Here is a 23,852-nt window from a genome sequence, read left to right on the forward strand (position 1 = left end):
TCGGCCACGGATTATGGCCTGCCGCCCGGCAGCAGAGCTCCTGCCGTGCCGGCAGAACAACCACTCCCTGCACAGCCGGCACCACCACGCAGCACAGTCCTGCAGAGCGTGCACCCAAGTGCACTCGCGCAGAACCTGGAGCCCAGAGGCCGCGACACGTCAGCACGGCCTAATCAGGCGACGGGCGCAGCGGCGGCGGCGGCGGCTAGCCGCGAAAAGCGCGCTGCGTCGGAGAGGCAGCAGGCCGACAGCGTTCCCGGTGTCATTACGGCTCCAGCTGCCAAGAGGCGGAGGGTGCAGGGGGGCAATCTGTGGGACCTGGCCAACAGTGTCATGGTTGACATGGCGCAGCGGCTCATGCCCGTCGCGCCCAGCATGCACAGCGCGCCTCCCCAGGTCTGCCCACTCTGCAAGATGCTCTGTCACAGGCTCCACTTCCTTTCTTGCAGTTATGGCAGAGTAATAGTTTCAGGTGGACTTGTAGAGGAAGTGCAAGTATGGAGAAGACTGGAAAGCAATATTTAGGTCTTGCTTGACGTGCCTTCGTCCTTGAGGACTGGAAAACAAGTGAAAATCAGTAAGGAAAGATGTGATTGTAGTGACCTGAAAGTGATCCTTACTTGTGATGGCCTTCAGGCGCCCCTGCCAGCTCAGCAACCAAGTGCCGCAGCGGCGGCTGCCCCTCCCCAGGAGCCAGCCACAGGTATGCTTCAGCAATTGTTCCTCATGTGTGTTCTGCGCAGTAGAATGTCTATCTAATGGCTGGCAATATGCGCAGATCTGTGCTGCTGAATCCACATGCAGAGGGCATGATTTGTAACTTGAAATGTGCAGAGGCTGTGGCACCTGTGGAGCAGACAGTGGAGAGCAGCGCTTGCCCCACGCCTCCTGCCGTCCAGACTGCTGCCCTGCGCTCTGTCGTTGAAGCTGCGGTGCGCTTTCAGAGCCCCTGCATCTACTGTAGTCATTGTTCTACACCCCAAAATCGAAATAGTACAATATACAGGTTCCTGCACTCCCGAAACTATTTTGGCCTTTGATTACATGATATTTGGCATTGACCCTTCGGCATCAAATATTATATAAGCAAAGTGCAACGGGTTCTGCAGCAATATCAAATTTCTTCGTGCATGGCTTATATACCGCTAATCCTGAGGTTGGTGCTTCACTGCAGATTGCCAATCCTGGAGCTGTGGCGCTGCCCACCTTGGTGCCCCTGAGGTTCCAGAAGGCCAACCAGAAAGCCGATGCTGCAGTCAGGTGCGGACACCTCTTCAAACCTCTAATTTTACCAATTTTCACCCTCCATAGAGACACTCCCTCAGCAATTTTCAACGTCAGTATCACCCCTTGCGCATCAAGGCACTTCGAGTGCTGGCAGTGGTCCATTACGCACTGGGATGGCCCGATGCATTTTTGTTGATGGGTGGTTCTGTTGCTTTACAGGGCGATGTCTGCCAGGAGGAGCATTGCACAGCAGCCCGCTACTCCGCCTGTGCATGCCCCACATGCACCACAACCAGCCGTGCCTGCCGGTCTTGGACAGCCGCACAGGCCATCCCGCCTGCAGCCGCGCCCCACTAGCGCAGCAGGGGCGTCTGTTCAACCCGGCTGGGACGAAGCCGCGCAGCCACAGACGCAGCAACCCTCACCGGGGCAATTCGCAGATGAGGCAACGCCGTCTGTTGACCGAAGTTACATCGCAGACATGCAGTACGGCGCCGCGCAGCCGCCGCACGCGCGCAGCGTGCAGCAGCCCCTGACGCAGCTGCCGTCGCCGGGCTACGATGACTCACCGGTGAGTCAGTGGCCGCAACAGCCGCCGCCGGCGCCACAGCCGGGCCGGCCGTTGCCGGTGCAAGACGCGCCCAGGGGTGCGCGTGCGAGCGCATACCCGTGGGAGATGCCAGCAGGCAGTGCAGCACAGCAAGAGGAATTCGACGTCTCCGGACACCATCTGGGTGTTCAGAGGTCGAGGGAGCAGCGGCAGTGGCCTGGGCAGCAGGAGGCTCCACAAAGCAGGCCTGTGAGCGGCGGCAGCCGGAATGGCTTTGAGCGCGGAGCTGACAATGCAGCAGCTGCCGCACAGCGTGAGTGGCTGCCTGGGGCGCAAGGAACGCCCTTATCTGCAGCGCATGGTCAGGGCATGCGCTCCGTCATGCACCCTGGGCAGCCTCAGTCATGGGCCCCATCTGCCGCTCCAAGAGAGACAGGCCACGTCCAGCAGCACCAACAAGACTTCTCCTTTCCCAGACAGCAGGCTGCAGCCGCACCATCGCAGCACTTTGGCCCACCGCACGATGCGGCATTTGGGTATCCCACCCATGCATCATCCCCCTGGCAGCCAGCGCAGCCTGCACAGCGCCCAGACTTTGATCGGCAGCAAGCACGCAGCCCCCAGCCGGCCTATGCACAGGGCTACCAACACAGCATGGCCACTCCGCCCCAGGCGCCCTACGGACATGTGCACGGGCACAGCCATCCAGCAAGTGGTGTCAGTGCTGGCTACCCAGGGTTTAACACAGGGGCCCAGGCAGGAGAGCCAGACTTAAGATATGGCAGCTCCTTCCCAGCACAGCAGCAGCAGCAGCTCCAGGGGCCGACAATGGGGGGATCAGCTCCAATGGGAGGACAGCCTCTGCAGCAGCTCTCTGCTGGCTGGGATGCAGCCTATGGTGGAGTGCCGCAGCAGCAGCAGCAGCAGTGGCAGGGATACCAGCAGCCGATGGTGCCTGCAGGCCACGCGTCTGAGCAGCGCAGCTCACCCATGCAGCAGCCGGGAGGCTCCCTGCAGCATGTGGCCGTGGCGCCTCCACAGCAGCAGGGGCAGCAGTATCTGCCGGTGAGGTTGTCTTTTGGCGGCTGGTCCTGATATTGGCAGAACATCAACCTTTGAGCATCAGCAAAGTGGCGGCTGCTTCAGAGGCGCTGGTGCTTGCAGCTGGTGACCCATTGTGCCTATAATACCTGGCAACCTGGCAAGCTTTACTACTGGGGTCCTTGAGCGCGCATGCCTACCAGTTTCTGGGCAATTTCCATCATGTGGCACAGGGCTCTCTGCTCTCAAGATTGTGGACTGTGACAGCTGAGAGAGAAGATGCGAGTAGGAGTAGCCAAGGGTGAGACCTGCAGGATACTGAATGCTAGGTGTGTGAGAAGCATGTCCAAAAACAAGTCCAGTTGCTGTTAATACACTATGCCTGGCAGAAACAGAATGACAGCAAAAGTATTTTGTCATATTGATTGAGCTGCCAGTGGCTGAATGCACACCGGTAGAAAGCTATGACTGCATGTCATGCACTTGAACAGTACAAGTCATCATGTGAGTTCTCCAAGAGTCATTCCTGCACTGCACGTACTGGATGTGGGCAAGTAGTCCAGATCTTGAATCTCAGTTCATGATTAGCCTAGGAGATGAGGTGGCTTTTCATAGATTGATGTGGGGTTTTGCCCTTTCTCACCTCTCAAGGGTTTTAAGTCAGAATTTGTATCCTCTGGCCCAGAATTTGATGGCCTCAATTCAGTAAGGCCATTTGTCGCACTCCATTCCTAACTTTTAAGGAAGGGTCTCGATATCAGTCCTCCAGACGACACCTGTTGACCGTTTTAGACATTCCAGCCAGGATCTCAGACTGCACTTTGCAGGGTGCACACTGCAGGAGCACTGAAGCGCCAAGTCCATGTTTCTGTAGCTTGAAGGAATCTTGAGGTCTGCATGAACGCACCAGATAGATTTGAGCGCTTTGTCGTACCGGATGGCGTACCAAAGTGAGCGCTTTTTCTGCAGGACACTGCAATGCACCCAGTTGATCTCTTTCGTGCTTAGAATCGATCTCCACTCCAACTGAATCAGGTTTAAGAAAGATGTTTTCCTTGCAGGATATCCTTGGAGAAAGATACAAAGGTGACAAATGCGGCAACTTTCACACTGCAGAGAGAGGATCATACCGTGGGAAACCTCGTCCGCATGTGAGAAACCATCCTTGACCATCACAACTGAATCGAGAAACACGTGCTATTTGGTGCTCCCAGCCCTGATGCGTAGATGATTCTTCTTGTTGTTCAACAGGCATACTGGTCACTAAACCCAGCGAGCCAATGCAGAGCTTGTTCAGCAGTCTTTTCAGAACTCCAACGAGCAGTTGATGGTCACTGCACTTTTTTCTGTTCCAGGCAACTGCTCAGGGATAAGGAGGTGACCTTTGCTGGATACAAGTTCCCACACCCACTGGACTATCACATACTGATAAAGGTGCAGACCAAGGGCAAGAAGAGTCCTCGAGAGGTGATGGATGATGCTCTGACAGACCTGTGCGACGAATTTGAAGACATCCGAGCCAAGTTTCAGGTGACAAGATGGGTTCTCACTTACTCCTGTACGCTGCCATCTGATGAGGTGCCTTCGAGAAGGGCCACTGTTTACTTTTGGGGACAGGGTAGGGTGTGATGACAAGGTTGTAGCAATACTTATGCTGTCTCATCGCAGATGTGAGTGAGGAACTGCTGAGAGCTCAAAGTGCTCTTGCTGCCATGTCCAGGCGGAAGCTCGCAGGATACACAGCAGCGAAGCAGGCCCTATGTACGCCTGACACACAACAACTTGGAGGGAGCATGCTTGGGTGTCAGTCAGCTGCAGCAGAATCAGCAATGCAGCTGTTGCCACCTAATGGAATAATCTGGCAGTATTCTGCCGCACGAAGAAGTACTTCCTCATACCCGTAGAGAAGATCGCAACCTGCCTTGAAGCATAGCTTATGTCATATGTTTGTGCTTGGCAGAGATTGCGCGGCCTTGTGCCAGTGACTTTCAGGTGTTGCAAAGCTTCTCAGCCGCATTGCATGGTCAGTTGGTCAATTTTCAATTGACGGACTGTGCAGCATCAGGAGGCTGGCCTGTTTGGACACTGATAGGATGCATCCTAAGCTATGCAGTGCACCATCCCATGATGAGGTTGATCTCAGTGCAAAGCCTGGCAAGCCACCTTATGGAGATCTCCGTGGCCAGCAATACCTTGGAATGTACTACGTGGGCTCGCCACGCCATATCAATACGGTAAATCAGCACCAAGTCACTGAGCGGCACTAGTGCATTGTGACAGTCGCTGCAGGCATCATGATGACTGCGGAAGTCGCAGTGCGGTTGCACAAAGCTTCCACAGGGAAACGATTCAGAGCTAGCTCAGCTATGTAGCTGTATGATACTTCCGAGATATCCTTTTCAAAGATTTTGCGCAAGTACGGGCCTTTACAGCCGGGCCGGCTGAGCCGGCTTGCAAGTGCTGCACTGCATGCATGATACTTTGGGTCGTGGTCGCTGCAAAGCTGCAATAACAATTGATGGATAAAAGTGCGAGCCCAATCCATACCCCATGAGAATTTTGCAGATCTTCATCGGCCAAAGAGCTGGTCCCAGGAACTCCCTTTCGATATCTCGCTTCTTGGAACCTTCCACCGAAGCTTCACGGTAAGTAACCCCGCGGAAGACACACGGATGAGCTTGATGAACGATGAGCGGATCGGCAGGATTCAGGCACATTGCAAAGATGCTGCTAATTACTCTGTGTGTGCTGTGTTTGCTGGCACCAAGTGTGACTTCGCAGGACCTGACTGCACAGCTGCATAACGCATCTGCGACGGGCGATGTCCAGGAGCTGTCAAAGCTAGTGGAGCATATACGGGCCACCAAACCGTACACGTATCTCGATGAGCTTTCTAAGTGCTACGAAGGCCAGCCGACAGAGTGCCAAGGGGACAATCCACCTGGGTGGTGCAGTAATTACGCTGCTTTTGGCAATCACGAAGGCGATTGCCTGTCTGTCCTCCATACTGCAGCTGTGGCTTGGCAGAGCGCAAGCGTCAAGTACCTGACAGGCGTTGCGGGCATGGAAGTTGATGCTTTGGACAAAGCCAAAGAGACAGCCCTTCACGCAGCTTTTGACAGTTTCACAGTCTACTGGCATCCCTGCTCGCCAAACTTTCGAGACACAGTCCTGGCCCTGTTAGCAGCTGGTGGGTGGCTGATCAGATTCTTATTTTGATATGGGACGAGATTGGAAGGAAGTGCTGTCTTTGCAAGTATCACTGATTATTGATGGTGGTAGCTTGGCATGGTTGCAGGGGCGGATCCAAAGATACCATTTCCCTACGGCGGCCTGGACAAGTATACTGTGTTGCACTTTGAATCCTATGATGGCAACAGGTGAGGCAGGATCTGCTTGGAGTTATCCAGGGCAGCCTCTGCATGTCCAGATCATGGCTTGGCTTCCTGACTCTTCGCTCTTCTCATCCAGGCAGGACAATTTGATAGCAGTAGTGGTGACAAATATTGTGTTCAGGCACGGGCTGGTTGCAGATCTGGTGAGAGCCGGGGCAGATGTGAACCAGAAAGATGACCGAGGATACACTCCCCTCCATTCTGCCGCCAAGTGAGCACGATGTTGGCGACCTTCTGCATGATTTGCTTTCACCAAGCTGGCAGAACATGGTCTGTAATTGCCTTCTCCAGACCCCGGGCTCCTAAGAGAGAAGTTTTCCTTTGGATGTCCAGAGTTTAAATGCGCGTCCTGTGTTTGCAGGTGTGATTTCCGACTGAGCTGCGATGACTGCGGCTGCTCAACCAACAGCTGCACAGAGTGAGCATCCCCTATCATCTACCTCTGTATTATACTATAATGCACACCCAGTCAATGATGAAGTGAGCATTCGCAAACATGCTTCGTGAGAGGCGAGCAAAAACAAAACGTAATGTCCTTGCATGTCTGGGGCGCTTAACAAATAGTGGTATGATTGCGCTGCGCAGCAATTCCCAGGACGCCACTTGCCTGACAAATTTGAAGAGCTACCCTGCAAACGCCACAGTTCAATTCTTTGGGTAAGGTTCGCCGTCAGATTCCCAAGCTTCCTACATGCAAGTCCTTACCAGCATTCCCTCATTGCACTCTCTCAAACACATCGGATCATGAAGCCTGTCTGACCAAATACCTCTGTAGTGTATTCGCCCCAGCTGGCAGGGGCGGGGGAGCACCGTGCCCACGGTTGATTGGTTCTTGCTGGGATCTCGCGAGTTGAGTCCAACAAAGGCAGAATCGTGGCAGCCTTTTCCTGCAGCTTGTCTGCAGACGCATCTTTGCATCTCGGTGGCGGGCGGAAAAGAGCGTGTACTAATAGTCTTTGCTACCCCACACAAAAGTGCCCAGTGTTCAGCGCAGCTGATTGGAAGAAGCACGCTGTGCAGGGCTGCTCCCACTCTGGAGTACCTGGTGGCGCAGGGAGGCAACCCCAATGCTCCAGCGAATGATGGGACAAAGCCCATTGACATTGTCCCCAAGCCTGACACTGGCAACCTGGCAGGTAAACATCCCTGGAGAACTCTTGTTTTCTTACCACACTTGCTTTTGCTCTTTTGCTCTGCTTGATTACTGCTTCGGTGGTCTCCCGGAGATATATGATCATCCCTGGAGTGCTGTTGTTTTGACCCCACTTGCTTTTGCTCTGATGATTCGCTTCGATACTGCTTTAAAAGGTCTCCTGGAGAGACACCTCTTCCCACCCTGTCCATGCCGGCCTCCTGCGCATTATGCGCATTTGTTGGCAGTTTTAGTACGCCCAGTACTAGAGGTGCTAGCCAAAATGTGTCATTGACTTGTAGCCTGCCCAAAATCCAAATGGCAATGTCAAAACTCGCGCTTGGGGATTCAAAGCGAAAGCACACTCACGAATTATTGAGGAAAGGGATCTAGAAATGAATGGAAGGTATACAGGGTCCATGTGCGTACCACTCTAGTCACTAGCAGAGATACGGTCCTTCACGTATCTGTCATGCATAGTCAGTATTTATACGCTAGCAGTGAAACGCACGTTCTCCTGGGTTTCTGCAGACGGTGCAGTGTGGATGAGCGGCACCTGCAAGGCGACTTATGATTACCTGAAGAGTGTGAGCGCCGCTGCCTCCGGACCATCTGGCTGAGCAAAGGCTTCAACCCAGCAGCCTGCAACGTTGCTGACAGTATAGAAAGAGATATGCAGGCATCAAAGCAGTGCGAGCGCCATGTAAATGAAACAAAGGGCTGCCACGCTCGCGAGTGAATATATGCAGCACCAGTCTTGTTACCTGCCCCATGAGTTCCTGAGTGGACCCGAGGCAATGCTGCGGTACTGTCTGCAGGGCAGTGGCCTCACTCCGCATGCAGTTTTGGTTTGCGCCTGAGAAGCTTGCGTGCACGACAATTTTATGTGCAATGCCCAACTGAGCCCTCTTGTCAGTAGAGTCTGTTAGCGCTGCATGCGGCATGTTTTTCATTGCTGTGCTCGCCTTCATTGCCTTTTTTATCCTATGTAGAAGACTGCGCAGTCATGCATGATTGCAGAAACTGGTTAGCTTGCATGGTGCAAGTTGCATCAATTTTTTCCAACAGTTTAAGGTGTGATTTGTTACAAGAGCAGCAGGTGTGGCACTGTGTTCATCAGCTGTGAATATGCCGGTGTGAACACCTCAAGTACTTAGCTACTGAATGCTACAAATGAGTATATTTTGCTAGACCAGCATTGCTGAAAAAATGCTTGTGCCGTGCGACTCTGAATTCCATGATATCCTGTGAAGGTGCTATTCATGGTCATGTTGTGCTTTTTCTAGAAGATCTGTGTCTCTCTTCTAAGCCATATGAGTCCATCAGACATTTGGAGTGCTGGTATCTTGGCACCTGTCGATATAAAGACCGTGTTCTCATCACTGAGAAGACAGATTGATCAATTCCAAATTGATCGATTCATGAATCCGTCCAACTCCAAAAGGTCCTTGTATGCCGGAAGACTTGCTGGGAACGGATTGAGCTACATTGTACCAGTGACTATCACGATCTGCAATGCATTTCAGCTGCATGGCTTGGTCAGATCAACAATGTTAAGATCAAGATACCCCAAAGCTGGCAGTATATGGAGGGTGGTCCCATTAAAGCATTTGTGATATCGTCAGTGCAGCACATGCAGAATCACCAATTGGTGCTCAGCTTGGGACACTTAGTGGGCAGCTCCGTCTGGAATGCATTGTGCAGTGCGTGCATCATGCTGGCCATGATGGCTCGACGTGCAATGGCAGTACTGCTTCGAAGCAGTGAATCAACTCGGTCATTTAGTCGAAAGACTCTCATAAGCACCTAGTGAAGCCGCACTGTGACACTGGCAGTCACTGCAGGGCAGCACTGCCTTGCACAGTGAAAGGGAGATGACCAAGACCCAGTCCAGCTACGGCTGAACGCCTTTTGAGCATGTTTGAATTCGAACTCAGATTTGCCTAATGTAAGAATTTGTGGAACACAAGCGGTGATGACAGAAAGAGGGATGCAGACTTCAAAGTTCCAAAGCAATGAAAATATTTTGCATCAACCAAAGAGCCGGGAAAATTTTGAACTGTGCACATGGCTTGCTTCCTCCAGCTTCTTCATCACGGACCCCCTTGACAGACAGATGGATCAGCCTCGGCTTTTCAGATGCGTTACGCATCATGCGTACTACAGAAAACTCTGCACGAATGTTCCTCGTATTAATATTTGTGTTTAGTGCTCTAGCACCAATTTTGACTTCAATAATGCACTACTGCACAGCTGCACAACGCCTCTGCGACTGGCGATGTCCAGGAGCTGTCAATGCTCGTAGAACAAATTCGCGCCAAAATGCCGTACACCTATCTTGATGAGCTTTCCAAATGCTATGAAGGCCAGTACTGTACCACAGCATGCTCATTTCCCAGTGGCAACGCCCAGGGAGGAGCCCATGTGCACCAGTGTTTCTGTGGCCTTCCGGCTGTTGGCTTGCAGGTCTGCGTCGTACTTTATTGCTCCCCGCTGGAACACTGTGATGACCGTGGATCCACCATAGCTGAAGTAGCCCAGCTCCTGACCCTGTGCGCACCATGCACATCATCACTGTCAAATAGCTTGGAGAAGATCTGATAACACACCATAGGAACACCTCAACTAATAGCGCCCTGGACGGCTCGTCCGCCCATCAGTTCTGCATTAAACCATCAGCTCGACATGCACCAAAGCTACACTTTGTGCGCTCTTGCTAAAAGACTCTGATCCATACACTGCACCTGTAAGAAACCACGCCGGCCGCGTGAATCAGGCACCTTACATATTGACCACACAAGATGACCAGACTGAATACATTGACTACAGCTCAACAATTGGAATCGTTCACTCAGGAGCTGCATACCTTGGTGACTTGCTGGCCCTCCTTGGTGGTCATGGTGATGGAGCCAACTTGCACGGCTGCAATGATGACGTACACCACGCTGCCAAACTCGGCCGACCCAATCTCCACCACTAGCCGCTTGTTCTCCCCAAACACATCTATGCTGCTGCGCACAGCCACCGGCTGCACAGCACCAAAAAGTCAAAGGGGTCAACAATGGGTGAGGTGAGAACGTGCAGCTTACGCCGCCACTGGTAATCCATGGAAGTTCCATGAATGTCATGGAGACCATCTGATCTGAGTTTGTAATCTGCCATGCACTGTGAATTTCAAGCATGGCAGGATGTCCTCAGTGGAAGGGCTGACATTGGCTGCACAATGCTTGGCATGCATGCAGGGAAGCAGCGCTATGACAGGAGTGTTGAAGAGCCAGTGCAGCACAGAAGTACAGGTACAAAAGGTCACATGCATGAGGCAATGCAGCAGGTTTCGACAACATGTTTCGCTGTGGAGAAAGTCTGCGGTTTGTGTATAGTGCAGAGTTTCAGTACAAGCCACACCTTGACGCTGTATAGCTCTGAGCCGGAGCCCTCAAAGCTGCGCAGTGTGCCGCTGACCGGGGAGTGAAAGCGGTGGTAATCCTGCGGTGCTAGCCTGCTCAGGCAAATATCCAAGTCAGGCAGGGTCAGTGGTACTGACTCAGTACCATTCTGCGATGCCCTTTTAAACATGCAATCAAACATGAGTGTGTGGGACTGATGTGATATCTTGAGTCGGTGGCCATAGAACCCCAGAAATGCCCTATGGGCAAACACCTTGGCCCCCAAGAAACGTGAGATGACTCTCAGACCTTGCCTGAAATCAACAATGGAAGGGTGTTCACGCCTGATTCTAGATTTGGTGCTGGAATGGCAACTCAAGGCCAGATGCGCAAAATGCCACAGCAGTGTCCATCCGTGTGACAGGGCCGCAAAAGATGAACTGCAAATGGCGCGCAATGTGACACAAGTGCAGGCACCGTCGTGCACCTAGAGATGACAAGGCTGCAGCCTTGCAGATCCAAGCGTTTGGCCAGCTGCCTTCCGACCAGCTTCCCCACCGTGAAGCCCTCTCCCTTGATCCAGATCCGCGTCGCCTCACTCGCGCTCTCAAACACATGCAGCCGCGCGTCTGCCGGCTGCACTGCATGCCTCGCATCCCTGTACCATTATCAGCTATTATCAGATCTGGCTGACAGGCACCCAAGGCCACAGATTTACTATGTACTACTCTCTGGGTCATGAATTCCTTCCGGGCTGGCCGTTCTAAACATGTTTTCATGAGCTTACATCTTGGGATTGCAGCTTCAACAACCACAAGCACCAGTTCATCTGTCTCCCTTGCCCCCCATTATGCTCGATCAGGGACAACTATGAGGGGTGTGTGTATCGGCTGCTCAATATGATCTCCAGGTTGCAACTGGTGCAAGGCAGGGTCTTTTGATCGACATAGACTTGGCCAGACTCCGTTAGCGAGCATTTTGAATGCAGGAAATATGGAGCATACCCCGGCGAGTCGATGGGTCTCGCTCCTGGCCTCAGGCGCCGAGCAAAGAATTCATTCAGCGACCTGTAGTCGTTGAGGGAACCCTCTATCTCTGAAGTGTCCACGCCGTATTCCTGAATTACCACATGCACCGCTGTCTGGAGACCCATATACGTGAGGTCGGCAAGCTTTTGCGCATGACTGCCCAATCAATGCGCAGTCAAACCTGTACAACAAGTTCAACTAAAGCACCCCTCAGCTAAGAACAATGCAAATGGCTCATCCAATCTTCAAATTGTTTAAAAGCTCTGTACCACCGAGTAATACCTCAATGAAGCGGGGAATCATGGCACGGCTGTCTGGGGAGTCGTACTTGACGCCCAAATTGGCAGATGTCCATCGAAGGTACCAGCGAAGCAAGGAGGTGCGAGCCAGCTGCTGGCCCAGCCAGGTGGCGTGCAGCAGGCCGAGCTGAAATGAGATCACCAGCGGGACCTGCGAACAATTTTCTTTCCTTATGATAGAGATATTCTTGGAATCCCATGTTCACTGGAAACTTTGGTCTGTCCTGTACCACCAGGATATGTTTTGCATCCATATGGAGCGCACAATGAAAGCTCGCTGTTACCTTCTCTTCCACTTCCCCGTCCCCTCTTAGTACAACACGTCGAGCCAAAACTTTGTGAGCGCATGTGTCACCACCAGCAGGCAGTGCACCAAGGACAGAATGCGATACCCACTGATACAAGGCGCTCATTCCTCAAAGAGTGTTAGATGTTCAATCGCTCGTTGATCTCCAAAGAGGCAAACTTCAGGGGAATTTTATGCCGACAAGATGTCGCAGACTACATATAGTACATCCAATATTCGGTTGAAGTAGTACGTGTAGCAGGAACGACAGAGTCTTTCTCAAAATCAGGTTGAAGGTAGCTGTCCAAATTTTAGATGGGAACTTTGCATTCACAGGGCCACTAGCTAGCTACGCCTCGGCTGTTCACTAGGTTCCCCCGGTATGCTTTAGTAGGGTCGGTGCGGCGGCCGCAGGGTAATGCGGGGACCCGAAATGCTACGACCAGGAAAGAAGAATCCTGAATACAGACCAGAATTCCTGTCAACGGTATGGTGTTTTTTAACATACCTACGACATATTCCGGGGGAGACATAGGGTGACAGCCAGGGAGCGGGTTGTGACAAGCTGGTCAGACAAAACGCCAGCTGGGTTTCCGACAGCGGACTTGGTAAAGTCTGACAAGCTTGGCGCGGCATGGGAGTAGGACTTGAAGCAGGTCATGCTAGACTGGCTAAAGGGCTACTTTCACACGCGCTCCGCACAAATGAGCCACCGCCGGAGACTATGACTTCCTCGTGTCTTGCGGTCAAAGAGTCGAGGTCCCTACCAGATGCCACTCCAGCACCTATCGCACGCAAGCAACAAAAGAGGTGAGGAATATTTCTGGAGGCTTGAGCCACTTTTGGTGGCAATTCAGTGACCAGAACGTCGATACTTGGGTTCTTCTGATTCCTAGGGCGCAGTCGCAGGACTTCCGCAGCCTGACTCACCCAGACTTTCCATGAGCTTTGTTTTTTCCCAGTGGCATAGTTTGGGTCTTTCTCTACTGTCCATCGAGGGAGCCGGTGCTCACGTTCGTACCATCCCGCCAACCTTGTCCTTAGGGGCAAAGCACCAGTTTTTGGAAGGTCCAGGCCCCTGTCCACGGCGGGGTTCGATTGCACAAAGTCTGCTCTTTTGGAGCCGTAAAAGAACATTGCACCTGGCTGATCACACCGTGGTCCCACACGGAAGACTTCACATCGGCCACATGCTCCTGAGAAGCTTCCACTCAGCTGCACACTCTGAAAGGCTCACCTGAAGCCGCTTGATTGGGGTGTTCTGTGCACTGCATCGCCACAGCAGCAGGATGGATCCAATTGCGGAAGATCTGACCAAGTCTTGGGGATCCTGCAGGGATGACCAGCAGCGGAGCCCCGCACCAGAGGCCCCCAGCAACGTGGACTGCATGGTGGAAATCCGGCAGATCCTGGCGCAGAGGGAGAGCTCGCGCTGCCTCACATTCGGCTGCAGCCCGCCGGTACGCAGCGCCAATCCCATCGCGTCAACCATCGGCCGCTGCGCTCCCAAAAACGCCCCTGAACGCTCGGTCGGCTTCCAGAGCAAGTCCTGCATGAGCCCGCCGGCCCACGCCTGAGCGGCTGGAGCACTGCGCGCCAGGTGCTGCACTGCACTGCCCACTCTCTGCCTTGGATTGAAGAGTGGAAGAGAGGTGTAGGCACGCTCCCTGACTGAGATCAGGTAGTGAGAAGCATAGACATGCAGGGACACTCCTTGCCTGATACGAGAGAGTGAGCAGTGTGGGCATGTAGGCAGAGTGAGCCCAGAGATGAATGAAAAGGCTGCCTTGCAAGTGGACAATGTGCAATGACGAAGACGACGTGCCTCCACTGCCCAGAACACAAGTGTCTGCGGTGTGAGTGTGGCGGTAGTGGAGAAGGTTGCAGCAACTTTCCTTTGTTACGTGGCTAATTGAATTGCTGGTGGCTTGTGCAGGAAAAGAGCTGATGCTGCGCTGCCGAGGTGCTTCAAGACTTCAGGCTGTACATCACCACGGACACAACATCCAGGACAATGCAATGCAAATTTTCAGCGAGGTGCCGCAACTCATCCAAGAGCAGCGGCTCCCCGTCTTGTACCTTTGAGGAGTGTATATGAGCCTGGCGAGCGAGGCCCCGGGTGTAGTTTAGGTGTACAGCAAAGCAGTACTGAGCAGACACACACTAACGGATGCGTTTATTGTCTGCGGCGGTTGCCGCCAGAAACAAAGAGTCCCAGTGGGACTCTGACATGGATGTGCTTGCCGCTTTGGCCGCAGTGTGTTATTTGTGCGAAGCTGCCTCAGATGCAGACCTTGAGATACTCGGCTGACTGCCCAATTTTGACTCTCCAACAGGCGGCTTTACTGCCAACACATGAGATGCCGTCATTTGAGCCTGATTGATATGTTACAAGGCAAAATGCCTTTATAGCTTTTACTCTGTGAGTGCATCGCGAGTGTAGCATATGCTCGGATTGGTGATCCTGTCAGTGATATTGTACAAACTTAGGTGGGTCAGCACCAAAAGACCCATGTCGAGATGTGCCGGTTTTGTGCGAACTAGTGGTTGCGCTGTGCGTTGATGTTTTATCAACCTATCCTTGTTCATCCTTCTTTGCAAGTTGCATGGGTGTGTCTTTCAATGTATATAATTTTGAGAAGGGTCTTGGGGTCTTCTCTCTCTGTATTCTATGGGCAGTCTATAAGTGCCAACAGGATTGAGCCTGTGCTTGGTGCTGTATTGGCACTGGAATCAGCATGACACAATACAGACAGCGCTGCAGACAGTGAACTGACTTGAGATGCCAGTCATGGCAGTATTCTTGTTCTGCGGCTAGCACAATGGGTTCAATATTGTAAAGGAACACTGACCGACCTATGACACCTGCTCCCACACAGCGCTGTCATCCTGCCCACCCTCACTCAAATTGGTGTTTGTGCGTATGCATCACATGACGTGTTGAAATTGCTGAAGTGTGCATTCTACAGGAGTTTAGCAACCAGCAGATCTTGTGTGCACTCTAGAGCACTACATGGTGACGATAGAGAGACACGATTGCATGGGGATAGGTTGAGACAGAAACATAGATGGCATGGTATCAAAACTCAAATCTGGCGTGGAGGGGAACTGAGCTGGGGTGCTGCCTTTCAAAGTTTCATAAATTTGCTTTGAAGCAGTTACACGCCGAGCCTATATAGCATATATGAGGGCTTTCTCATTGGCACATCTCCCAATCATTTTGCCAGGGATCGTGATCACAACTCAGCAACAAAGCTGGCTTTCAACCCAATGCCAAGTCAAGCCTGAACATTGAATGGCCTGAGTTCTTGGCCGCCATGCTTCAAGCATGCCTGGCTCATTTGACATGTTTCCTGCCACCAGCAAGACTGTGCATGTGGGCCCACCCCATCAGCAGGGGCAGCCATGGCTATCTCAGCTTAATGCAGGCATTTGCATTGCAGCACAAAACTAGCAGTGGACATGATAACGGCAATTGCAAGTTTACCCAGGGACTGCCCTCATGTTGAACTAGAAACCTCCAATTGCAACCGTCAAATGCTTCGTGAACCCAGCATGTTATCCTAATGAGCTCATTTTGCTCAAGAGGCCCAGGAGCCAAACTAATTGTTTGCAACAATGGAACTGTTCACCGCTCGCAAGACCACGCATACTCACACTCACACACATGCACACATTCTATCTACACACCTCTCACAAAGCTACGGACACTAACCAGCCCTTTGTCAGGGCATACTGCTGTTCCATGCACACTATCACACAGCTGTGAACTGCTATAGACTTCCTGTTCTTGATGCACAGCCAGTCAGTGCATAATGAATGTTTGGGAGGCATCTGCCGCAGCTTGCAGAGCCCCGCAAAATATCAAGGCAGCCCACAAGGGGCCTCCTGGGCTTTCTGCAACCGCTGCCATTCAAGGCCGCTCACTTGAGTGAAGCCAGCTCTCAGACTGCATTGAAATGCTGCAAGACACCCAGGATCACACTGGGAGCACAAATGACCGCAGCTTAGCCAAAGAGGCTGCATCATCCTGAGTACACAGGCTCCCAGGACAATGCAGAGGTGCACCAAGCCTGGTAGGGTTTTGGTGTCCCTTCCAGGGCCACTAGGGCAGCAAGCCACAGCAGAGAAGACCCAGGAGAACTAGGCATAATTTGTGCATGCTATGGCTCATTTTCAGCCGGCCCCTTTGCCGGGCGCGAAACCGATGCTCGTGTAGGGGGCCTTAGGTATCAGCGAGCCTGGTAGCATCTGCCCCCACATGCACCAGCACATGTAAAATTTAGAGTTCAACATAGAGTTAGAACTGCTCTGTATGGCTACTTTCCTGGCATGGCCAGTACCTTCAAAAGCTGCCCCTGACCAGTATTTGCTGCTCATATCAGGTTTCTACCACCTTTACACCCAGGGTAATGATGCCATCTAAGCAAAACATGGATCCATGCAAAGCACTGCAGCAGCACGATTGCGGAGCAGGAATCCGCATATTAGTCTCCTTTGGGCTGCAAGGAACGTGTCAAGGGAAATATGCGCACCGAGAGGGGCACATCTCCAGTGGCGTGCCGGACCTCCCCATTGCAGCGCAGCCAATGCGTGTCATAGGGGCCCTGCGGCGACGGCTGCACCGGCGACGTCAGCGAGTCAGCGTAGCTGCCCGGCAGGTGCTGGGCGGCCGCCAGCGCCGCCGACGGCGGCAGTTGCCGCGCAGCCGCCGGCTCGGCCGTCTCGGCAAAGCGGTGCAGCAGCGCGCGACTCGCGGTCTGCCGCGGCCGGCCGTCCGGGAATCCGCCCCACAGCGTGTCATCACTGAGGAGCAGGTCATCGCTGCGGGGAGACACAACATGACTTGATCTTCAACACAACAAGATATTTCAAAGTGTCTCGCTGACAGTCAGCAACAGCTCCCTGAATCTTTTCACAACGCCTTCTAGATCGCAGGGTTCAAGCCTGCAGCAACCGATATCACCAAGGCCGCATCATGAGAAGTCTCAGCTTGCATGCATCCTTGGTGACACTATTGCTAGCGGCTTCCGCCCTGGATTCTTCAAGGTGTCATATGCGGTAACTGGAGCCCAAGACGTGTCACTCCGCCTGAGTGCCACAGATCAATACACACCCTTGATAACAGGAGGGACATGCGTTAATGACATACCTGTAGCTTGGGTCCCAGTCGCTGGGCGTGGGGCCGACGTCCTGGGACTGCGTGCGCGAAATATTGGCGCGGCCCTCAGAGGAGGAGGGCATGCCCCCGTCGCTCGTGCTCTGCGTCTGAACAGGCCGCCCGCTGCCCTCCGCCGCGTCGCCACCTGGCACGTCACCAGGAGCCTTAAAAAGCACCCTATGGGGGCTGCAGAATACAACCCAATTGTGAAGTGCGCCACGTCCGAAATCTTGATTGCTCCTAGAAATTGATGCATAGATGCATTGGAGTGGTGGCGATATGACTGCTCCTTTCCTCAGCCAATGGGACAGTCTTGTTCATCTTTTCAGGCGCACCGACGACATGCGCAAGCTCCTTCCACCACACAGCAATGGTGTACTTCCATTGTATGCAAAGCGCGCATGTGCCCTCTGTGTACTTAGAAAAGGAAAAAGTGTCTTATTCCTCCTAATAATATTGTTTCATCCTTCCTAATCTTCTGTCTCTACTTGCCTACTCTTTTTTTTATCTACTCTTCAAACTTAAAATCTCAAATTCAAGTATAAGTAAGCACGAATGCCTCACCGGTGCGCTCGGCCAGCTGAGCCTTGAGCTCCTCTTCACGCAGGTGCTCCTGGTAGGTCAGCACCCGCCGAGTGGACGCCTCTTTAGGCGCCTGAGGCTGCCGCGCCTCTGCAGGTGCAATGCCTCCCGCCGTCTGACTTGGCTGCCCCTGTTCCTCCACCCCCTCCTGCCGCTGCTGATGCCGTTGCTGTTGCTGCTGCATTTGGGAGAGGAGCTGGTCCACTTCTGAGGGAAGGTCTGCAGCTGCGGGCATGCTGTGCCTAGGCTGCTGTTGCTGCTGTTGCTGTTGTGCTGCACACTGCTGCAGGGACTGTGTGAAGGACTGCCAGTTCTGCTGCTGCGGGTCGAGGCCAGGCGAACGCTGCTGCAAGAGAGGGTCTGCAATGGCGTTCCCTGCGTAGCCGCCCAGCGAGCAGGCTGCGAGGCCTGCTGAGCTTACTGCTGCGCCTAAGCTGGCGCGCTGGTCTGACTGCTGCTGCTGAGAGCCGTTCTGGTCTGCGTCTTGAAGGCTGCCCATGCCGTCTCCAAACGCACCAGTACCCAGCCTGCACAGATATCCCACCCTCACTGCGTTGCGCACTACAAACAATATGGATTGAGATGCCAGGAACTGGGTGCACCATCTCACATGCGCAGATTCTGGGCCATCACATAGAACTTACCGACGCATGAACCACCACACACCGTGCACCTCCATGCCGACCACGCAACTCACGGAATCCTGACCTCAGGCTTCCTCAGAAACTCACCGGTGATTGCCAGAGCTTCGGTATAACAGTCCTAAATTGCACAAACCTGCCGAAATGCTGCATGAATGCAGGGTGCCTAACGCTGCCATTGGCAAAAGTCGAGCAGCAACAGCATTTTTGCTGGGCATAAAAATGCACCATTCTGGACCAGCAGTCTTCGGCACTTGGAAAACAACTATAAGCAGTAGAGGGGAGCAGGTGTGCTCGGCTTCGCACCGGGCATGGGAGGTGCCGAGGTAGGCGGCGTTGGGCTGCCCGTTGTGGAAGGCCGGCCCGTGAGGCATGTTCCACACGGCATTCGCGCGTAGGGCCTCCAGCGAGCCCACCACGGGCTGCTGCTGCGAGTGCTGCGCGGAAGCTGCCGCGGCAGCTGCCGCCAGGTACGAGTAGCTGTTGTATGACGTCGCCATCGGCGTGCCCTGCTGTTACCACAACGACATCCTCAGTCATTGTTATTAGCTTGCATGTATTATTCCTTCTGTGATCAGATACAACATGAAGTTCGCCGTTTGACCAAAACAGGCATTTGGTGACTTGCACATCATCCCGTAAAAGACTACAGGAGTCGCTGGCCTCATCAAGAACTCCTTGGTATCTTGAATGGAGCAAATGCAGGGCAGGTGCAAGGATAGAGGAAGGGGATGTGACACCTGCATGGAGCTGGCAGGGCCGCCGGAGCGGCCGGGCGTGCTGTGGTAGGAGCTGGGCAGGCCGGCAAGGTGAGTCATGGGTGAGTAACCGCTGAGCGAGTGCGGCGGCGTCTGCATGCTGCTCATCGAGCTGAAGGAGCCGTAGGGCGTCCCATAAGGAGTGTCCGTCTGCAGAAGAGCAAGCAACCAGTCACAACAACACAAAAAATAACTGGCATTGCTTTTATACATCCAAAGCCTTCTGCAGGCCAGCAATTAGCCCAACACACTGCATGGCATGCTTGTCAAGAGGAAAAGGACTGCATTCAGAAGGCCTCCTGCCAAGCTTCACGGTGTGATGCGCGGTCAAATGATTGGGGCCGTGCAAAGGGAGGATGAGCACTGCACCTGAGTGGAGCTGCGATTGCCGCTGGCATACATGGGGTCAAAGGAGCCGAACTGCATCCCCTGCAGCGCCTGGTGCTGGATCTGCACCGCCCCGCTGTGCTGCCGCTGCGACTGCTGCGAGCGACCACTCGTCGGTGTGTGCTGCTGCAGACCGTTCTGCCCCTGCACAAATAACAGGAAACTTGACTATAAAAATTTGGTTTAAATGGCTAACAGCATCTTCCCAGCAATGCACTGCACCACACATGTTGTCTCTGCCTTCTGGAGCGCGGAGAATACGATTCAAGGATGGCATCTCAGCTGCCTGTTCTTGGTCACTCAATCAAGAGCATCTCAGCTGCCTGTTCTTGTTCACATATCGGCTTACAAGTGTCTCAGGTGTTCGGTCATATCTAAAAGAATGGTGCAGGGCACAAAGTAAAGAGGAGGTGAGCAGACCTGCTGGCTGCTGCCGTACTGCGCAGCGGCGAGGACGTTTGCTGCAGCAATGGCGGGTTCAAACGAGTTCTGTTGCTGCGACGTGCCCAGGCTCGCCCCCAGCGCGCCAGCTCCCCGAGGACTGAAGTGCGCCTGTAACAACCGCACACAAGCCAGTCAACCCTGGACGCTTCTTCTAGTTCCGCCATTTTACACTCTTTCACGCCAGACAACTTACTTCCAAGGTCACAGTAGCCCTCAACCAAGCGCTCGCACTCACAAAATACAACTTATGCGACCCAAACAGTGGCCCGAACAGCGCACCAATCCAAACTATTATTCACCTAAAAAAACAAGCAAAGACTTCGCCGTGCGTGTTCACAAAACAATTTAAATCATTGCATGAAGCGGGCGCACGCACCTGTACGGCGGCCATGGCGGCGGCGTGCGCCTGCGCATGGAACTCGGGCGACGTGGCGAGCATGGCGGCGACCGGCGACTGGTACAGCGCGGAGTTGTAGGGGGACAGAGCGGCCTGGCCGTCCGGCAGCCGCTGCGGCGCCGCGGCCGGCCGCGTGCGCATTTGCATGCGCGGCGGCGGCTGGAAGGGGCCTGTGAAGCGCGCGCCCGTAAGGAAGGGGTGCTGCTGCGCCTGCTGCGGGCTCCAGCGCACCTCCGGATCGAGCTCCTGTATGTACGGGCCAAAACATATCAGGCATTCAGACTCGGTAGAATGTCGCGGTTGAAACAGCTAGGCATGGTCTGGGATAGAGCATGTGCCGTTAACAAGGCTAAAAAAGAAATCCACAGGAAGGTTGAGATTCTGAGGACAGATTTCCCAAGCCGTGAAGTATATCCCAAAAAATAATCAGCCCTTCTGCTGAGTTCCTCTCAAATGAAAGCCACATGCAGTCACCCTGTTCCATCTGCTTCTGTCAGGCCTTGCTGGCTCTTAGGCACGCAGAGTTTGGTTGAGCGACCTCTACCTCCCATGGAACGCGCTCTATATGACCTGTTATTTTACCCCTGGACCCTGAAAAATAGGTGGAACGCACCAGGACCCCCATGAGGAAGTCGAGGAAAGCCTCGCGGCGCTCGGTCTCGTGGGCCAGCTGCACCTCGGACAGCCCCGAGCGGAAGGGGTACGCGCCAATGATGTCCGGCAGCTTCGTGTGCTGGAAGTAGCGCTTGCCCGCCGGCGCCTTCACGCCGTGCATCGCCTCAAACTCAGCCTGCGTCCGCAGCTGCGGCCCCCACACGTGTTGGTGTCAGACTCAAGGTTCATATTTTAATAAAACTTTGCACAACAAGGATCTCACAGACGTTGATGAGCCCAATGCTTCAAGACCGGCACTGATGTTGCACCACAGGTGAAGCATCTGCGGCAATGCAAGCGACACAGCCCGAGCACAGCAGCCCATCCCCTTTCAGCACCCATGAGACGGCCTCCACAACACGGATAACATATATAGTGCCCATAAAATGCTTGACTTGTTGCTTTCCGAGGCCTATTTCAATGTTATAGCGCTCAGTCCCTATTTTTTTCACAGCTGACTCCTATTTGGTCACGATGAGTTGTCAGCACGGCGCACCCTGTACTTCTGGTGGCGCATGGGGACGCCCCCAACGGACAGCAGCTCCTCCTCGCGCTTGAAGTACTTGCGCAGGTGCGTCGCGCGCGCCAGCACGTGCGGCGGAGGCATCCCCAGCATCTCCACAATGCGCACCAGCAGGTCATGCTCCGAGGCGCCCGGAAAGAGCGGGAGGCCCAGGTAGAGCTCTGCTGCCATGCAGCCCAGCGACCACATGTCGATCGCCACGTCGTACGGGTAGCCCAGCAGCACCTGCAGATATTGGTCCATTTAATTTGATATCAACTAGTTATAGAAATCCTGTATCAACTAGTTATAAAAAGAATTCAGCTTTGCAGAATGACTGGTGGATGGTGGTGCAGATGCTGCAGGACATCCCAAACGAGTGGAAGAGCCGGTTGCATGGTGGAGCTCATGTTGAGCAGGAGTGGGCACCTCGCTCTGGGCTAAAATACTGAGAAAGCAAAGAGCCAGCGCATGATTGCTGCTATTGCATTTGCTACTGCAGGTACGGGATGGTTGTTGAGGTAGCAGAAAAAAGTGTCAAATTCGGGTCCCTCACTGAGACATAGAACGCAGTAAAGAAGGCATTGCAAGGGGGTGTGATGCGTGGCGCACACCTCGGGGGAGCGATAGAAGCGCGACTGGATGTAGGAGTACATGGTGCGGTTCTCGAAGCAGGCGGAGCCAAAGTCGATGACCTTGATCTCGCCCGAGTCGAGCCCCTTGAGCAGCACGTTCTCCGGCTTGAGGTCGCAGTGGATGATGTTGCACTCATGCAACACCGACAGCGCATCCAGGATCTGCACAGGGCACCGTTGATACTGAGAGCGGTGTCACTACAAAATCAAAGTTGATGTGCACATGGCACAATTGATGCTGGGGGCAGTGTTGTCACGAAACCAAAGACCATGTGCACTTCTTGACATTGGCCTGTGCAACACAGCTGCGAGGCTGCCTTGCTTGCACCTGCTTGTTCGGACAGAAGTGTTTGGAGACCAATGGGCACCAGTGTGCAGGGCAAGGTGCTGCAAGAAGCATGGAAAATCGTGACAAAGAATGTGCATTGATAGAGAAAGAGTGCAGGTGGCAGGAGAATGGATCCACAGCAGGAAGGAGCAGGGGAGTGAGTACCTGGGAGATGAAGACGCGCAGCAGATTCATAGACAGGCCCCTGAACTGGTTGTGCTTGACGAGCTCGTAGAGATTGACACTTAGGAGCTCGAAAACCAGGCAGAGATGATTGCGGAAGACGAAGAAATCACGCATTCTCACAATGTGATGCCTGTTCTCTGGATCTCCCCGGGTGTTCAGAAACTGCAGGACGCCAACCTCGACACGAGCCTGCGTTCCAATACAAATACCATCGCTTGTTAAAGGATCCATTCGCCAGAGTCACGGAGGAGGCCTCTCCGACACGGATGTCGGGAAAAATAGGCTCGAACCGATCAGGCGCGGACGTGCTCAGACCCACTGACGGAGGCCTCACTCACCTGATGATAGAAGGCCGTCTGATTTTTGATGACCTTGACAGCCACTTCTTCACGGGTGTCCTCTCGAAAGCATCGCACGACCTGCCCGAAGGTGCCTTGGCCCAGCATATCCCTGACAATGTATCTGTGCCCAGCAAGGATCGTAGCTCAAGAACTATCCCATTTTACTCCTGTTCCACCGTATCGGAGGACACGAGCATGCACCTGAAGGCTTGCAGCGCAACAAAGATTGGAACTCCTCATAGGCACAAAATAAGCAGCTGTGCAACACACCTTCTTTCCTTCATCACCAGGATGTCATCCACATTCAATATCAGATCATTGTTCTCGTTGTCATAGCCATCGTTCCCAGTTCCTGCGCTTGGAAGTGTCAGGCATCTCCTGCTCCTGGAGGTGCCTGAGCCTGAAACCTCCATCGGGCCAGGCAAGGTCTGATGCGAATTCTGTGCACACACAAACAATTTCAGCAATACAGATGGGCAGATGTGCACCGCA

At 53.6% G+C, this 23,852-nt stretch overlaps 7 protein-coding genes across 7 annotated transcripts; 3 read left to right on the forward strand and 4 right to left on the reverse strand.

Moving 5' to 3' along the window:
• Positions 1-3,715: 3,715 nt before the first annotated feature.
• On the forward strand, positions 3,716-4,589 carry COCSUDRAFT_38697 (RBP11-like subunits of RNA polymerase; the record flags this gene model as incomplete). Its single annotated transcript, XM_005642742.1, has 4 exons — positions 3,716-3,768; positions 3,880-3,969; positions 4,174-4,348; positions 4,539-4,589. 4 exons carry the CDS (start codon positions 3,716-3,718, stop codon positions 4,587-4,589), a joined length of 369 nt encoding a protein of 122 aa, XP_005642799.1.
• A 958-nt stretch (positions 4,590-5,547) lies between these two features.
• On the reverse strand, positions 5,548-6,820 carry COCSUDRAFT_34582 (hypothetical protein). Its single transcript, XM_005642743.1, has 5 exons — positions 6,799-6,820; positions 6,575-6,631; positions 6,290-6,424; positions 6,117-6,198; positions 5,548-6,008 (listed from the first exon to the last, which is right to left on the reverse strand). Exon 5 carries the CDS (start codon positions 5,822-5,824, stop codon positions 5,660-5,662), a length of 165 nt encoding a protein of 54 aa, XP_005642800.1. The 5' UTR covers positions 5,825-6,008; positions 6,117-6,198; positions 6,290-6,424; positions 6,575-6,631; positions 6,799-6,820; the 3' UTR covers positions 5,548-5,659.
• COCSUDRAFT_83607 (hypothetical protein) lies at positions 6,107-7,965 on the forward strand (the record flags this gene model as incomplete). The annotated part of the gene is made up of 5 exons (XM_005642793.1): positions 6,107-6,198; positions 6,335-6,424; positions 6,799-6,870; positions 7,234-7,349; positions 7,877-7,965. The coding sequence occupies 5 exons, from the start codon at positions 6,107-6,109 to the stop codon at positions 7,963-7,965; spliced, it is 459 nt and encodes a 152-aa protein (XP_005642850.1).
• A 5-nt stretch (positions 7,966-7,970) lies between these two features.
• Positions 7,971-8,651, reverse strand: COCSUDRAFT_34583 (hypothetical protein). The gene has a single exon (XM_005642744.1). The coding sequence runs from the start codon at positions 8,314-8,316 to the stop codon at positions 7,975-7,977; it is 342 nt and encodes a 113-aa protein (XP_005642801.1). The 5' UTR covers positions 8,317-8,651; the 3' UTR covers positions 7,971-7,974.
• A 1,082-nt stretch (positions 8,652-9,733) lies between these two features.
• On the reverse strand, positions 9,734-11,884 carry COCSUDRAFT_38700 (phosphatidylserine decarboxylase like protein; the record flags this gene model as incomplete). Its single annotated transcript, XM_005642745.1, has 5 exons — positions 9,734-9,895; positions 10,212-10,373; positions 10,751-10,844; positions 11,219-11,389; positions 11,736-11,884. The coding sequence occupies 5 exons, from the start codon at positions 11,882-11,884 to the stop codon at positions 9,734-9,736; spliced, it is 738 nt and encodes a 245-aa protein (XP_005642802.1).
• Positions 11,885-12,828: 944 nt separating this feature from the next.
• COCSUDRAFT_34584 (hypothetical protein) lies at positions 12,829-15,203 on the forward strand. Its single transcript, XM_005642746.1, has 3 exons — positions 12,829-13,154; positions 13,681-13,944; positions 14,281-15,203. Exon 2 carries the CDS (start codon positions 13,733-13,735, stop codon positions 13,919-13,921), a length of 189 nt encoding a protein of 62 aa, XP_005642803.1. The 5' UTR covers positions 12,829-13,154; positions 13,681-13,732; the 3' UTR covers positions 13,922-13,944; positions 14,281-15,203.
• Positions 15,204-20,870: 5,667 nt separating this feature from the next.
• On the reverse strand, positions 20,871-23,740 carry COCSUDRAFT_10317 (kinase-like protein; the record flags this gene model as incomplete). Its single annotated transcript, XM_005642747.1, has 7 exons — positions 20,871-20,960; positions 21,328-21,516; positions 21,865-22,116; positions 22,485-22,667; positions 22,999-23,208; positions 23,358-23,481; positions 23,631-23,740. Coding segments are annotated over 7 exons (1,158 nt in total), but the record flags the coding sequence as incomplete, so codon positions are not given.
• Between the last annotated feature and the right edge of the window lie 112 nt (positions 23,741-23,852).

This window comes from Coccomyxa subellipsoidea (genome assembly GCF_000258705.1).
Source record: "Coccomyxa subellipsoidea C-169, whole genome shotgun sequence".
In the NCBI taxonomy this organism is placed as follows: domain Eukaryota; kingdom Viridiplantae; phylum Chlorophyta; class Trebouxiophyceae; family Coccomyxaceae; genus Coccomyxa; species Coccomyxa subellipsoidea.

Excerpts from the sequence above, each read along its gene's own strand:
- COCSUDRAFT_34582 (XM_005642743.1), bottom strand. The coding sequence starts at position 5,824 with ATGGAGGACAGACAGGCAATCGCCTTCGTGATTGCCAAAAGCAGCGTA.
- COCSUDRAFT_34583 (XM_005642744.1), bottom strand. The coding sequence starts at position 8,316 with ATGAAGGCGAGCACAGCAATGAAAAACATGCCGCATGCAGCGCTAACA.
- COCSUDRAFT_34584 (XM_005642746.1), top strand. The coding sequence starts at position 13,733 with ATGGTGGAAATCCGGCAGATCCTGGCGCAGAGGGAGAGCTCGCGCTGC.